The sequence below is a fragment of the Anoplopoma fimbria genome, chromosome 7 (genome assembly GCF_027596085.1).
Source record: "Anoplopoma fimbria isolate UVic2021 breed Golden Eagle Sablefish chromosome 7, Afim_UVic_2022, whole genome shotgun sequence".
NCBI classification, from domain to species: Eukaryota; Metazoa; Chordata; class Actinopteri; order Perciformes; family Anoplopomatidae; genus Anoplopoma; species Anoplopoma fimbria.
In genome coordinates, this window is record NC_072455.1 from 5,136,174 (window position 1) to 5,152,643 (window position 16,470).

Below are 16,470 nucleotides of genomic sequence, written 5' to 3' on the forward strand. Positions count from 1 at the left end.
CCATTGTAAACACTGAATTTTAAACTCTGAACCCTTCGTTTCGCTCAGCCTTTGACCTCTTTAATCGTATTATCTATGTCACTTACTTTTTTTTTTGTTGTTTTCTTTTCAAGCTGAGCCAAAAAACATCTGCCGCCTGTGTCAAGTACAACACGCTACGATGTAGCATTTCTTTTACAACTTAACTATTCACAACACCCTAGAACCACTTTTAACAAATATACTGTACTTAAATTGTTTTAAACTGTATATTCAGATAAAACGAATGACCTATCAGAGCCTCGATGCGCAGGAGCACCTGAGACTCTCTCGACAACGCACATGAACAGGCACTAACTGAAAAAAAAATGTTACAAACGTTTCTTTCTGTTTTTCTATAGGACAATCGTGTAGAAACACTTTTCAGACAAACAAGGCAGTGATATATAGTCGAGGGAAAGATCGCGGCCTGCAACAGTTACCTCATGCCTTAAATTAATTTCCAAATAGCTTAGCTGAGGTTCACAGATTGAAACTTTTTCTATACTCAACTTTCCTCCACATTTGCGTGGGTGGAGGAGAAACTTGAAGTTTGAGGTTTCAAACCGTTTAGTGGTCTGTCAGGAGAGTATCTCTTCACAGCTGGCTTCAGCTTGGTCAGTATAGTAGTCTGGAATAAACAGTCCATTATTGGTGTGAAATAAATGTGTATGGAATGATGCCTTGGACCTTATACATGTTTCTTTCATTCATCGCACAGGAGCTCACCTTAAAAATCATCTTGGAGTGAAGCTTAAAAAAAAAAAAAAAAGTGGCCTACAAAATCCTGAAAAGATGCATCCATGCTCTTTCGTACAGGAAGTTTATTTTGCGGATGACCACACTGTCAGAACCAAAGTAGACGAATAATGACAGAGGGAAAATAACAGATGTGATGTTTTCTGTCAGAATCTTCTTAACGGCTTCTTCAATTCTATGTCGAACGTAGTTGAAAACATTGAACCCAACTCCTCCAATTTGAATGGTGGCATCCCAAACAAAAGCATTTTAATCTGTAAAGACTCTTTCTTCCTCTCCTATCATGTGGTTGGAGCTCAGGGCTGGTGATAGAGCGAGGGACATCCTCAGATCCTGGTCCTCTGAATCCTCCAGACTGCTGTTCTCCATATTCTCTTCCAATTCCTCCTCTTGATCCTCCTCATCCCCCTCCATCTTTCCCTTGAGCGCCAGACCGTCTCTGACATTCTTGGACACTGAGGCCACGTCTGGGTGGTCGAGGATGTCGTCCAGATGGCCCTCTGTATCCTCAGAGCGCCCGTTAAAGGTCTTGGCCTGCATCGAGGACCAATCCCCAAGGGGTGCCTGGGACTCCGCCTCGGTCACATGTCTCCATATTGTCAGAGAGTCGAGATCAGAGTGATCCGTCCGGGGCTTGGTTGCCTTTGGGGCTCCATCGTCATCCAAGATGGTAGGAGGGGCTCTTTTGCGCCTGGACTTACTGGTGTGGTTGACCTGGAGGTGCATGGCCATCAGCTCGGATGAGGACGTACGGAAAGGGCAGAACAAACACTGGCTCAGTTTGACTCCTGTTGAACTATCCCCTCCGCCATCTCCACCACCTACACCTCCCAGCTCCCCTAAACTCATGCCTCCATCCTCCTCCATGCTTCCAAGGCCAGGCGAGGGGCGACGAGACAGATCCAGGGGTTCAAAACCCACCGCTTGAGTTGAAGGCGCAGGACCTTCCTTGTCAGTCGGCTGCTGAACCATTCGGCTAGTAGTGAGGGGCTTACGACGGGACACTTTAGGGGCCTTGGGTGGGGGAGACTCCCTGATCCAGCCTCCTTCCATTCCACCTTGGTAAAGCGCCCCCATCACTCCAGACAGATACCTGTACTGGGTCTCCAAGTCGACATCCCTTAAGGCCGCCAAGGCCTTCCGATGCTCCCGCTGGTCCGGAAGCCCGAGGAGCCAGGACTGCTGGGTGGGTCGAGAGTTGGGGTTGTCGGTTGGGCTTCGGTTGACGGGGCAGTGGTTTGGCTGGGATCGGCGCTGCTTGGCCAGCCCAGAGGTTCCAGAGGTCAGACTGTTGATAGTGGAGGTGAGACCACTGGAGGAGGAATTGGAGGAGGCTGACAAGGCGTTGCGTTGCTCCCTGTGGTGCCGCTGGAGGTGGTACTTCAGCGAGCCCGACTGCGTACCGGCATAGTCGCAGTGGGGACATTTGTAAGGTCTCTCACCTAAAGATAACGAGATGAACAAAACAAGATTGGGGAAACAGTATTGGAGTATCGACTAAAGCAGATAACCTAGGTGAAGCTTAAAGAGACCATGGATTTTGCATGTTTTTGCTCATTTACAACAAATCACATGTACTTGCTTACTATCTTGCAAACCATTCTTTTAAAAAAAAAACTAAATGTAATAATAATGTAATAATTATTAAAGAGCCTGCTAATTTATATAATGTATAATTTTTGGTGAATGATAAGAAGACATTGGCTGTCAAAATCTGTAACACTAGAGCATTTATTAAAAATGGTCAGCAGTAACTTGCAAAATGCCTGGCATGGTCCTTTTAAACAGTGGGTGATGTAATTATGCATTGTAAAGGGAGATGGCAGTATTTCATCACTGATTGTAAATGACACTGCTGGGAGAGATAAAGAGGTGGGGGCATCATGCTGGAGACATATCAACAGCAGGAAATGCATTACATATGAAAAGCATAAATGATCTTATTCATATGAGAAAAACGAACGCACAAAGAACAACGCTCTATTGATGATTGCAGATGTACATGCAAAAGTACGAACAATTAGATTTTATTGCTGGAGCAAAGAAAATGTAACGGAAGTCTCTAGGAGCAATAATCTCAAGAGCACATTCATATCAAAAGAGTATTATTACAATTTGATGCCTTCACTTAAATTACTGACCATGTGGTAATCACTTGATGGCACAGAGAAGCAATAGTGCATGATGAAAAGAGCTTTGCGCTATCGTGAATAATACAGCTGTGATGTGATGGGTCCTGTCAGCTATAGACAATTATTCATAATGGCAATATTAAATAGATTTCATTGAATGCATTTTGGGCATCGTCTTGCTGGAAAGACTTGGATGTGCTCCAGTTCCCAGTTGCTGGGGATTGGTGGCATCTCAGAAACTGGAAGACGGGTCTTAATTTTCATCAAATACATCAAGCGAAGAAAGCAAATAATAAAAACATGGCAATGACTCATGCTGATAAAGTCTTATGAATATGGATCATTAATTAAGAGCGTGAGTGAGTGCTGTGAGAGTTCCCAATTTTTCATTAAAGTCACCAGAAATACAATATGAGGTTCTTTTCATTTTTTTGTTTTTAGTCTTAGAAAAGCCTGTTAGAGTATGTGGGGTAGCCCAGTGTGTCTGTTCTACAGTCAGAATTATTAAAAAATGATTTGATGTGAATTTAAGGAGAACAATTACAGATTCACTTTCTTCAAAGACAAGATCAGAGAATGTGAATCCCCAAAAAGATTAAAGCCAAAAAATAGATATTGAGAAATCTGTGAGCATATGATGTTTATGCAAAAATCATTACAGTTAACCTAAAAAAAGAAATGTGCCAAACCATATGTATAATTTGGCACAATTTGGAGTTCAAATCAAGTAATACAAATGGAAAGAGTCATATTCAAAAATATATATATATTTCTGCCTTTCTTTGGGGTGAGGTTACTGGCTAGTGAGAGAAGTGAGCTTTTTTACAAAGATTTAACCTTATTTAATCCCTGGAGTGGCTTGATTTTTCCTCAAATACTACTGTTAATATACCCCTTGAGCAAGGCACTTAACCAGGAGTTGCTCCAGTGGGGCTGCTCGGTTGCCTGCAGTAGAGGGCTATGATTAGCGCTGGCCAGCTCTCTGGGGTGAATGTGTTAAAAAAGAAAAAAGGTAGCGCTGCTGAAGCGAGTATGCTCAATGAAACCTTTCCAGGGATTTATAAAGGCTAAAAAAGTAAATGTGGTTTGTTCAAACTCACAGCAGTTTCTCACCTGTGTGAACTCTCAGGTGCACTTTGAGATGGTGTGAAGAGCGGAAGGCTTTACCACAGTAGGGGCAATCTTTTATCCCTCTACCACGCACTCGCTCCCTGGTGGGAACCGAAGGTATGGAGGAGACTGCTGTCAAGCCATTTTCTCCTGCAAGTGGAGAAAAATGTAAAGATAACAGCGGATGTGTGAAGGGGCCCTACGAGAGCTTCTATTTACAATCGAAGAAAGAATGAAAATAGAATACTCTTGTGAAGATAACACCATTACATTGGAGCAAACGAACAACCCAAAAGACAAGGAAAAGAAAATGCGTTTGATTGTACCTTTGAAGCTTGAGATGACAGAGTGAAACCCTGTAGCTGCCCCTGCTTGTTGTGATCCACCACTGTGCAGTTTTGATTCCTGTCTCGCTTCTCCTGCTTGTTGGGATCCACCGCTGTGTAGCTGAGATTCCTGCCTCGCTTCACCGCTGCCTCCTCTTCCAAGCCCGGCTCGTCTACGGCTACCACTCCCTTCCTCTTCGCCGCCGCCGCCACCGCCGCCGCCGCCACCGCCTCCGCCTCCGCCTCCGCCTCCGCCTCCGCCTCCACCTCCACCTCCGCTTCCTTTCAGGGGTCTCTGAGTGTGAACGCGAGCATGGACCACCACCTGCTGCAGGCTGCGGAATAGCTTTCCACAGTCTGGGCATTCCCATGGCCCCCCTGCTCCGCCAGACTCGTCCCTTGGATCCAGGCCTCCAAGGTAGGCTCTGACCTGGTCGGCCTCTGTGATGACGGAGCTCCGACCCGGGCCTCGCTGGCTTTGCTGCTGGCCTCGCTGTTGGGGCCTCTGCTGCTGCTGCTGCTGAGCTACTGCCAGGCTGCGAGCCACCAGCTGCCACCAAGTTGCCTGGTCACCTCCGTCTGGAATGGATGCAGTAGTTTCACCTGTGGCACCTCCTCTAGTTGCTCCACCTCCTCTTCCTGGGTCCCCTAACCCTGAGTAGCCGCCACCACCACCATTTCCCATCTCTGCCACCTGAGCCACTGCTTGAAGTCTCTCCATGCAGCTCGCCCCACTGCCATCACTGGGCAATCCGAGGTAGCCCAGTATGGCTGACTTGCTTGAGCCCATCCCCATTCTGCCACCAGTTTCCCTATCTGATCTTCCTTGTCCACCTCTACCACCTCTTTGCTGGGCCAGAAGGAGGCTTGAATAGAGGGCGTTGAGAGACTGATTGGTAGCAGATCCTTTGCCTTGCTGCTCTGAACCTCCTGGTCCCCCAAGGGTTCCCAGCCCGGCCTTCAGCCCAAGCTTGTTGAGATGTACTTTCATGTGGTTTTTGAGGAACCAAGGCTCTTTGAAGCCACGGCCGCATACCTGGCACTTATGGTCCAAGGAGTCCTTGTGCTTTCGCATGTGTCCCTTCAGGAACCAAGATTGGGTAAACCGCTGTCCGCAAATTTCACAGCGAAATGCTGGCACTGGGGGGGACGCAGCCGCTGTAGCTGCTGCTGTCACCTGTGGGGTACTCGGGGTTGGGGCTGGGGTATGGGTCGGGGTGGGCACAGGAGTATCAGGGGTTGCAATGACCAGCCTGGAATTGAAAGCCGGTGGCAGGACAGGTACCTCAGGGGAAGGGTGGAACTCCTGCAAGTGAGATGCAAGGCTCTCTTCTTGGCTGGCAGAGAAGGGACAAAGAGTGCATTTATACGGGTTGTGGAGAATGCGGACATGCCGAGCCAACTCCGAAGCCGTGCGGAATTTTCCTTTGCAGGCATGACAGCGAAACGTAGGCGCTATAGGAGTCGACGCACCCTCTCCGATGGTAGAAGAATAGGGAGGTGTTACAGATACAGGATCCTCTGTAAGTGGAGGGGTCAATGGTGTGCTGTCATCCAGTAAGAAGTTTGGGTTCTGGTCTATCTGTAGGCTGTCATCTAGACCTTTGACCTCACCGTCAACATCCTCTTCTTCCGTAAGATGCTGGATGAGTGTCCCTGGCAGTATACGCTGGTTTGGGTGACTTCTGTGATTCTGGACTAAGTCTTTGTGGTTCTGTTGGATTTTGAGGTGCTGCTTTAGGGGTGTCGAAGGGAGCCCAGTCCTGTATAGGGCTGAAGCTCGGCGGTCTCGGTCCAGACTGTGAGCTCGGGCATGAAGAGACAAAATGCTTTGGAATCGAAATCTCTTTCCGCATACATGACAGGGGAACCTGAGCGCGGGCCCTGGTGAAGCCCCTCCCACTCCAGGTATCGCCCTGGTAACAGTATCTTTCTGGAACAGCTGGAGGTCTAGCTCGTCGTTGCAGTTTCCACTCTGCCCAGATGAGAGGGCCAGCTCCAGGGCTCCAAACCCAAGGAGTGGCGCTGATGGCGTGGCTGGTGGAGAAGAGTCCAAACAAGGGCTGCATCCAGCTTCTGGTCCCGCTCCTCCTGGGAACAGAGCAACTGCCGGGGTTGGGGACGGGGGAACTCCGTCCAGCCCGTCTTCGTCATCTTCTTCGTCAACGTCGTGGTGATTGTTGTTATTGTCCTCCAGGAGGGGGAAGGGAGAGAGGGGGAAATAAGGCGTGGTGTCCGGGCTCTGAGTGGAAGGTTCGGGGCTGTTAATGGGCAGAACCAGGGGGCTGTCAGGTAGAGAGAGCTGGGTGTGAGGAGATGACGCCTGGGGGCTGTGGTCCAGGGACGGCAGTGTTGGGGGAGACTGGGGCTGCTCACAAGAAAGAGACAACACACACTCCGGCGGAGAATCCATCCTCTGTCAGTACAAAACACAGAAAGAAGGAGAGAGGCAGATAGTGAGTGGAACTGATGACTTAAGAGGTACAACTTTATAAAGCTAGAGGTAAAGGTTAAATGTGCATGTTGTGCATAATCATCTTCAACTGTCACATGACCTTGGAGCGATCTGGAAAATGGCCAAGAAATAGACATAATCAAATGATATGAGTTTGCCAAACAGGTTTATATGTCTGTAGGTGTGTGTGTGTATAAGATCAGTAGAGAATTACCAGAAGTGTGTGTGATGTTATGCCATTCTTTAGTGTCTCGGCTGACGGGGGACGCACTTCTGTGGCAGCCTTCTCCTTTAATTTTCTGGGGACAAAAGCAAGCAAAAAAAAAAAGATGAATGAGAAACTTAAACACGAGTTATTTGCAATGTCATCTTGAAATGTAATTGCTGCCAGTTTAAAAAAATGCAGTTTAGTACATTACTGAAGATATTATCCAGCTTAACACTTTATTTGGCTAAATTAGCCACATCAGTGTCAATGTGGGTGTAAATGCTTTTTTTTAAATAGCAGATTTTTGTCAAACAGGATACAAAAAAAAAAATTGAGACTCTCTGAATGTATTCCACCATAAATGCAAAAAGCGGAGAAACTAACGCATACTCATTACAGCCCCATTTTGCGTGTGTTTCCAACGCACGTAAACGTTAAGCACAAAGCAAATCTATATTTGATCTTCAGTTACTCTGCAGTTTGCGTAGGTGTATGCGTGCGCTTCAATGTGTAACAGGTGTGCACCTGTTCACGATGCACTCCAGCATACTGTCGGCACATATGGGATGATTAACCGGAGTGTGAATGTGCATCGGCGTGTATCTCTCTCTGTGTGTCTGCTTATTATGTGTGTCTGTGTGTGTTTAGGACTTAAGGGCACCACCACAGGACATGGACTGTCCCAAACAGGATGGGCGCGCGATGTTTTGACTTCCCCACACACCCTTCCTGTGCACTCATACAGTAGCAGCTTTTTGCCTAAATCAGGACTGCATACACACATGCACACTCACGCGCCCCTTCGCATGCACTTAAACACAACATTATTTGTTAAATCTATAGCCTGGGCGTGGTGCTTTGACCCACGCACTGCTTAGTCATGGTTACTTGTTTAAGTAATGCACAAAATGTAAGCTTATTGTGTCGACTGTACTGCAGCCGTCAGCCCAGATAACAGAGTCAGCTGAAATGTAAAGTGTGATATACAGCATATTGAACAACAAGAGCATTTTTTGGCGAGCACGCTGCGCACACCCCAAATATTTCCAGTGCACAGCACTTTGCGCGAGTTCGACTGCATTTATGCACGTCGGCTGTTTTTTTTTTTTTTTTTTTCGTCCATCATTTGGTGGAGTTGAGAAGCAGCAGAGGCGCCCACAACTAAACAAAAGGTCATCAATCATTGTGGCAAAACAATGGAACATCTGTGTTTCGCAGGTGTGTCGCCCATATTTGTGTTCACACCACGGTATGGTCACATACGTGTTTATATGAGCAGTTGGATTTCTCTATGTGTGTGTGTGTGTGTGTGTGTGTGTGTGTGTGTCACTAAGCCTGGATGACAAAGAGATTCTCATGTAGCCAGTTGACATTTCAGCTCAGCTATGACTCACAGGGATATCACACCATATCAATCACATAAACACACACACACACACACACACACACACACACACACACACACACACACAACAACAGACACACAGAGTCCTTTTCCTAATCCACCATTATTGTTCTTTCTCACCCTGTCTTTCTTCCCCCTCTGTCTTTCTTTCCCCGATTCACACTCCTCCCATCCCCCCTCTCTCTCATTCTCTCGCTTCCCTCCCTCCGTCCATTATTCACTAATTTTCTTTCATTCTCTCCCTCTCTCTCTCTTTCTCTCTCTCTCTCTCCTGCGGTGTTGCCAGTTGGCGGAGTGCCAGGGAATGCTGATATCAGCTGGTAGATTGGGCCCTGCCAACATGGCGAAGAGCAAAAAAAAAAAAAATGAGAAAGGAGGCAGACAGAGAGGGGAAAGAAAGAAAGAGAGAGACGGAGAGAAACACACAGTGCTGTTACAAACTGGGCAGCACAAGAATAGAAAAAAAAAAAAAAAACAAAAAAAAAACAGTCAGAAGCCATGTGAATGAAAATGATTTAACGCGATTGCCAGCGTGGTGTTGAGGGGAAAAGGGGAAAGAAAAATAGGTTAAAAAGACGGACATGCTGGAACAGAGAAGGGGGAGAGAAATGAGAGTGGTGGAGTGGAGGGCTGGGGCATAACATGAAGAGAGAACAACAGAATTAAAAATCACTGGAAGAGTCATCACACACATATACATGCAGACAGACAGAGAGAGAGATACGGAAAAGGAGAACGAGTCTCTGGATGTATCTGCAGCAGTGCTACGTCTGATGGCATTATCATATGAATATCACCATCACAATGCATTGTTCCAGCGTGACGGTGGCTGTCGACTACCACCGGCCCTGTCAATGCCAATAAAAGAGAATTTGGATAGATGGAAAGAAGGAGATAAGGTGCAGCAATGGATGCAGAGGGGGGGGGAAGGGGGTTGGGGGTTGGGGGTGACTGACTGACGGACGCAAATAGGATTTGGAATCAGGTGGAGCAGAAGCACATGAAAACCCAGGTGTTAATGAACCAAGAAGAGCCGTGAATAACCAGCCTCCTATGGTAACTCCGCCTCCGGATGTGGTCGAGAGACACATTTGTCCACGTTACCAATGAATGCAAATCATTCCCAATCTGCATATTTGGGCACTTTTGTATGCGACTGCACACAAACGGATAGTGCAGGGTTTGACCAGAACAGTCACATTTAAAAAGGGATTCACGAGGAGCCGAAGCAAAAAATCTGTTGTGCGTTTGAAATACCGAATTGACTTATTTCAAATGTTACACGAATGTTTTCTGAATTATGTGTGGTAACAAGTGCATTTCTCCCGGGGCTTTTATGCTTAAAAGATCATCATGGGAAAATATGAACCACCAACATCATACAGTCAGTCTTGATGTGAGATACAAAAAAAAAATAATAACATTAAATTGGATTAAAACTGCTCTTTTACAGATATACTGCTTTTTCTCTGACCCTGAAATGTGCACAGTGTACGTGCAGCATTGCAATTCCCGCGGTAATGACAGCTTAAAAGCATATCCTTGTTGTGTTAAGCATTGCCATGATGGTGTCATTACAGTAATTGCAGAGTAACTTTGTGGCCACTGAGATAACTGATGCAAAGTACAGAATTACCTTCACTGGAAATTAGTTTTTCATGACGAGGGTCAATAAGCCCATCCGAGAGAAATCTGCATTGTTTAAATGCCGATAAACTATCCCTCTGCACTTGTGTCACAAGGTGTGCGTTGAGGATAAGGTGGGGGGGGGGGAGGTTTTGCTGCTGAGTCATACATCACATCAGTGATTAATAGTTGCAGAAGGGAGTAGGAGCACAATATGTTCAGACAAGTTTATTTTTGGGGGGGGTTTTTTGATGTCATTGTGTAAATATCTAGCTTTTATTGTGAAGGCATGTTGGTGCACGCCAGAAACGCCACACACCATAATTGCGAATGCGAGGGTGTGAACACCTTTCACTTAGTGTTTCTTAACAGTGTGTGTGTGTGTGTGTGTGTGGGCAGGAAGTACTATATCTGCTCTGCTTTACATTAATGATCTGAAGTTAGAGGCTCGTTCCTCGTTGGCTTGTTTGCTTTTTACGGCCCAGCGATACGTACTTTCCAGCCACTCGTCACAGTTTGCATAATTAAGTCAGTGGGGCTCTTAAGAGTGTGATTTTCAACTGCTTAGGTTGTTTCATGTTAATGCTCTTCATAATTGATGGAGGGCTGCAGCATATCACGAGAAAAAGAAGAAAAAAAAAGATCTGAGGAGAGGCGGAACAAAAAAAAAGATATAAGCATCAATTTCTGCTTCATAAATATGCGTTTTATTCTTTCCAAGCTTGTTGATTGTCTCAATTTATTTTGTGACCCCTTAGGAAGGGGAGAGTGAGAAGGATACACACCGTCTACTTTTGTCTTATCTGTGACTGTGTGTGTGTGTGTGTGTGTGTGTGTGTGTGTGTGTGTGTGTGTGTGTGTGTGTTTGTGTGCACATGTCCTCATCCATGGCCCTAAAAATAGGCCTCTCCAAGGTCTCCGGCCTTGGCCCCGAGGGCGTAAAGTGAAACGGTGTATCCGGAGGCTGTGCAGGTCTTTGTGCGTATATATGTGTGTGTGTGTGTGTGTGTGTGTGTGTGTGTGTGTGTGTGTGTGTGTGTGTGCTTCACGGGGGGGGAAAATAAACCTCACAAGTGGTACCTTTTTTTATTTATTCCAAGCTGTATTACTTGAACTGTCATGTGATGAAGTGTGTGGCGAGGTGAGTTGTCCCTTCGGGGATAAGTGGGTGTTTTGAGAGGCTGAACCGCAAAAAAAAAAAAAAAAATGATATAAAAAAAGAGAGGATGAGCGACTGAGGGGAGGTAGAGATGGGGAGTCCGCTCTCTCTCTCTCTCTCTCTCTCTCTCTCTCTGTGTGGTACAGTACTATGTGTTTTTTTTATCTCACGGTCACGTGGCGAACTTCCCCACAGACGGTATTCATTTCCTTTACTTCACCTCTCCCTGAACCCCCCTGCTTCACTCCCTGCTTCGCTCCAACTTTCTTTTTTTTTTTTTTTTTTTTTTTTTTTTTTGGGTCTGGCTGGCGCTCTCCCCCCCCCCCCCTCCCCACTCATCTTAAGCGGTGATAAGGAGGAAAGTCTCCCACTGTGACTCTGTAAAGATGCGACTGGCGGATTGAAACTTTTCGCGTATCATGTTTCGGGGGGGGGGTCGGAGAACGTTGCCTTCAAAGGGCTCTGTTAAACAAAACTGCAGCTATCTTGGTGCTTTTTACAGGAAAAAAGTTTCCTTCAAAATGGCAATATATTGATCTTTTTGATTGGAAACATTGAACTCTGGACTCTAAATCTATCCTGAGCTGTTTCATCTTTTAATAGATCCAAGGAGGCCGCCAGCAAACTTCAAGTGAAGAAGTGAAAGTCTCCTGCTTTTTTTACTCTTACTGTTCATTTAATGCCATCCTACTGCTTTCTTTACGTTTCCTCCTGCCTGACACCACCACCTCCCTTTTCTCCTCCTCCTCTACCTCTCCCTACACTCCCCCATCTCCTCTCAAGCTGTTGCTCCTGCTCTTACTCGAATGAATTCACCCCCGCGGGGAGCGACGCGGCGGTGCCAGATCCAGATCGGATCCGAACGTCCTAAAAAAACCAAAAACGTTGGTGGCAACTCGGGGGCAAGAGTCCCGCTCCGAGAGTCGTTCCGGGACCGCTCTGTGTCTAAACCGATGAGCGTTGGGGGGGCGTTGACTGACTCGTCTCTTTCAGGATTACAGGATTGAGGCCTTTTAAAAAAAAAAAGAGAGGCGAATTGCTTCGGAGCATGCAAATGTCATAAGCAAATCACTGGATGTGTTCTCGTTAAAAGGCTTATCCGTGCACATTGAGGATCACCTGCAGGGGTTGGGAGAAAAAGCAAAGGTTGGGGGGGGGGGGGGCGGCGATTGTGCATCCCACAGGTGGAACAAACGCCCACATTTTCACTTCCAAATTCAAATATGCGTACGGAGAATCATCAGATATAATCGCCCCCCCCCTTCCTCTCGAGCAAAATACGCAGACTACCCACAAGCCCCGGGGGTTGGCTGACCCGACACCGTGACCTCCTTGTGGAATCTGCGTATCACGTATACATCAGACATGTGATCATCCACAGAGACAGATTTAAAAACGTTAACACGAGTTGATTCTTTTATTCATCCCTCGAGGGGAAACTTGTTCTCTTTTTTTCAGTAATACCTTTCTTTATGCACACTCCATTGCACTTTTTTTTTTTACTGTATGTACACAGGGAAATGGGAGGGAGCTAATACTTGGATCAACACGTCTTGGTGCAACTTGTGGTGAAGCATCTTGCACAAGAGCACCTTGGCAGTACGTCTGTGGGACATGAGTTGGGAAGTCGCTTCTCTGTCAGCGGGGGGTTTGAGGCTAAAGGTTGAGGGGTTGACTGAAACTAGAACTAGTTTGTGTTGTTTAGGTTTCTATCGGAAATGCAAAAGAGTTCATAGCAGTTCAGAAAGGCAGGGCGACACACAGAGAGGGCCGAGACCAGATGATGGTTTGAAAACAGGGATAACGGCGCACGCTTTCTGTTGGTAGTGGTGTTGAACTCGGTCGAAAAGTGGCAAAAACAGTTGTAAAAGGAATGAAAAAAGAAAGAGAGCTCGAGAGAAGTTTAAAACTGCCTTTCTTTCTCACCTCCTACAGTAACATCTGTCCAACGTCTGAATGACGTGTGGCGTTCTTGAATTGTCAATTTCGGAAAGAAAAAAAAAGTGTGGGTGGAGGAGGTTTCAGACACTGTTGGAGCGCCTTCATACCCTCCGCCTCTCTAACTAACCTCCATGCTCAGCGTCTCTATGGATGATCTGACCACTGCGGCTCAATCTTTTGCTTTTGACCTGCCGTTTTTAAAAAAAAAAAAAAAGAAAATCACACAAACCCCCTTTCTACTGATGCTGTGACCCCCCTCTTAGCTCGCTTTCCTGCCGAAAATTCCGACTCGATTGGAGCCCCAAACGCATCCCCCTGATCTGATCTGATCTGAGCGGACTGGTGAGCCGCCTCACCTGTCCGATCTCCCCGGGGCGTTAAACGAGTTTTGAAACTGGTCCGCGAAACTCACCACAAGTGGCACAAAGCGGCGTGCTATTTAAGTAAGACCCCTAATGCTGCTCCAAATACACAGCTAATCCCGAGCAGGCGGCAGAACTCTCGACAGTCTCAAAAATGTCACAATGCAGTAGCTTCTCCCTAACCGAGGGCAAGCAGGTGCCTCTCCCGCAGCGCACTAATGACCCAATTATATCAATCAGAAGCCTTGATTGGTGCTACACTCCTCTCCCTTTTACTCCGTCTCTTTCTCCCCCTCACATACAATCCCTTTCCCCCCCTCCCGCCCCCCAAAGAGCCACCTGGATGGGGTGTATGTGCCCCCTCAAGCACAGTACAGTAACGTACAAAGATGGGGAGGAGGAGGAGGAGGTGGAGGCGGAGGTGGAGAGAGGAGGAGGAGGAGGATACTACTTGAGGACAACAAGGAAAAGAGAAGTCTGAATGAGGCAAAAACCCATTAGAGTCTTTCTAACATGGGGGGGGGCCAGTGTTTCACGCTCGTTAGTACAGAGAGTTCCTGAAATCATCACCTTGTGTCGGGGGGAAAAAGTAGACGCTCCCCGTTGGAGGGATACTTTTCTACCGGGGAGGTGATTCTCCTCAAGTTTAGTTTGTCATATCACGGAGAGAGACGCTCGTCTTATTAGTTTCCGGCGAAGACGGAGAGACGACGGTATGATTTTAAGCGGCGTCGGCGATTACAAAAAAAAAAAGTCAAAATCTGCACAATTTTAACACAATAATGCACTATTTATTTATATCACACATCATCTACTTTCAACTCATTTTTGTTTGAGATATAATGTAGTTTAGGTTTATTGAAATGAAAGAATATGTGTGTGTAAAAACAAAAAGAGTTAAAAACAACATTCCTGTTTTATAGGACAAGCCAGCAATGTCAACCTACTTCCACTGTGCACTGCTCTGAAAAAGTGTGACATTTAGAGAGGGTGAAAAAAAAAAAAAAAAAAAAAAAAAAAAAAAAGAAAAGGCGGTTTTAGGATCACTAAATATATTCCATTGGATATATATATATATCTATAAATATAAAAAAAAAATAAAAAGGCGACAGGAGTGTCTTTGGTCAGACCCAGATGACACGTCTGCGTCTTATCTCGGGAGGAATTTCCTCCCTCGCCCTGTGATGTGCGTCAATAACGTGCAACCATTTTCAGTCGCTCTCTCCCCCTCTCTCCTCTCTCGCGGCCATCTCAATTAGAGGCACATTAATGAAATAAATAAGCATCAACCACCAACAAACAATGCACTAATAAACACACACACACACACACACACAGCGAATAAAACAGATAAAACAACCCCCAAAAACGAGGTGAACAGTCCCGTTTAACCCCCAAAAAAAAATAAATAAATAAATCTAAAAAAAAAAATGCGATAATAAATCCTAAACAGTGGAGGATGTAGTTTGGAGAAGTCGGGAGGGTGGCGCATGTCAGCCTATCTATCTCTCTCTCTCTCTCCTCTGCTCCATTTTGTTCCTTAAATTTTCTATACAAAAGATTAAGGGAGGGGAAGAGACGAGAGGGAGAAAGTGCCATCATGGATTTCATCTCGAGTCCTCTGCCAATCTCTCTCTCTCAAAAAAAAAAAAAAAAAAAAAAAAAAAAAAAAACCACACATCAGTCCCGGAAAAAAGAAGAAGAAAGCGACATCTTGTACCAAAAAAAATATAAAAAAAACACAAAAAAAACCCTTTTTTTGGGGGACTAACTAACCCGGGGCTGTAAAACGGGTAACTTCTCTTTAACCCGAATACAACCTGGCAACACGCGTTTTTGCAAAAACACACACATTGACACACACACACACACACACACACACACACATTGCTATGCTACTTTCTGAGCTCCTGGACGCTGGAGGTGATGTTAGGACAAGTATACGCGTCGTAGTAAGAGAACCATAAGGTTCCTTAAGGTTCCTTAAGGTTCCATAAGGCGCTGCTGCAGATCGCGGATGCATTTTTTTTTTTGCGTACATCCCAAATGAAAGTGGCGGCGCTTATCTGCAAAACAATGCACTTACACACACAATGCCTGTAATGTGTCCAACAAAAGAATTAGTCCACCTAATCGCATCTACACACAAATGACTGGCTTTTTTTTTTTTTTTTTTTTTTAATTTTAATTTTTTTTGTTGGGGTAAATCAACTTGGAAAAACATGCACTTTTTGCGTCTGGACACAATATGTCTGCGGCTTTATCGTTACGCACAGAGAACTTGTGCCTCTTTTCTTTCTTTTTTTTTTAATGAAAACCTACTTTTTTTTTTTTTTTTTTTTTTTTTTTTTTTTTTTAAAGGGGGTGCAAACGCCGTTTATTTCTCCACACACACACACACACACACACACACACACACGCAGAGAGGTTAAAACGGGATAAAGAAGAAGAGGTCATAACGCTGCCGAATTTCACAACTCCTTTTTCTCTTTTCTTTTTCTCTCTTCTTCTTTCTTCTTCTCTCCTCCTCCAAACACAACTTGCTTTTAAAAGTTACACGATATTCTCCTCTCTGTTTTCATAGGGTCGGATCCTCCAGCACTCCGGGGGGACTTTGTTGGTGCTCTCGCAACCATTTTAAAAGTCGCCTTTGATTCCGCGTTTGGTACTCGCCGAAAATCTCACTTTATTCCCAAAAAATGTTGCACCGAGTGTTTCGCGGGGGAATTACGCATTTATTTACCCGTTTATCCATGTCATGTCACTGGGGGAGATGTTGGAGTAGCTACATGCATGTCGGCCATGCGCGCACATACGCCGGCTTTACATACATGACACACACACACACACACACACACACACACACATGCGTAAAGTGCTCCGGAGAGGACGCGCGGTTCACATGCATGCCATACATGCTTCATGCCAATCACGCACACACACACACACACACACACACACACACACGC

The 16,470-nt window shown here is 45.8% G+C and overlaps 1 protein-coding gene across 1 annotated transcript; it reads right to left on the bottom strand.

Annotated features, from left to right (window-relative positions):
* Window positions 1–992: 992 nt before the first annotated feature.
* znf219 (zinc finger protein 219) lies at window positions 993–16,301 on the bottom strand. The gene is made up of 6 exons (XM_054601883.1): window positions 16,245–16,301; window positions 7,015–7,099; window positions 4,613–6,761; window positions 4,346–4,540; window positions 4,023–4,169; window positions 993–2,219 (listed from the first exon to the last, which is right to left on the bottom strand). The coding sequence occupies exons 1-6, from the start codon at window positions 16,259–16,261 to the stop codon at window positions 1,027–1,029; spliced, it is 3,786 nt and encodes a 1,261-aa protein (XP_054457858.1). The 5' UTR covers window positions 16,262–16,301; the 3' UTR covers window positions 993–1,026.
* Window positions 16,302–16,470: the final 169 nt, after the last annotated feature.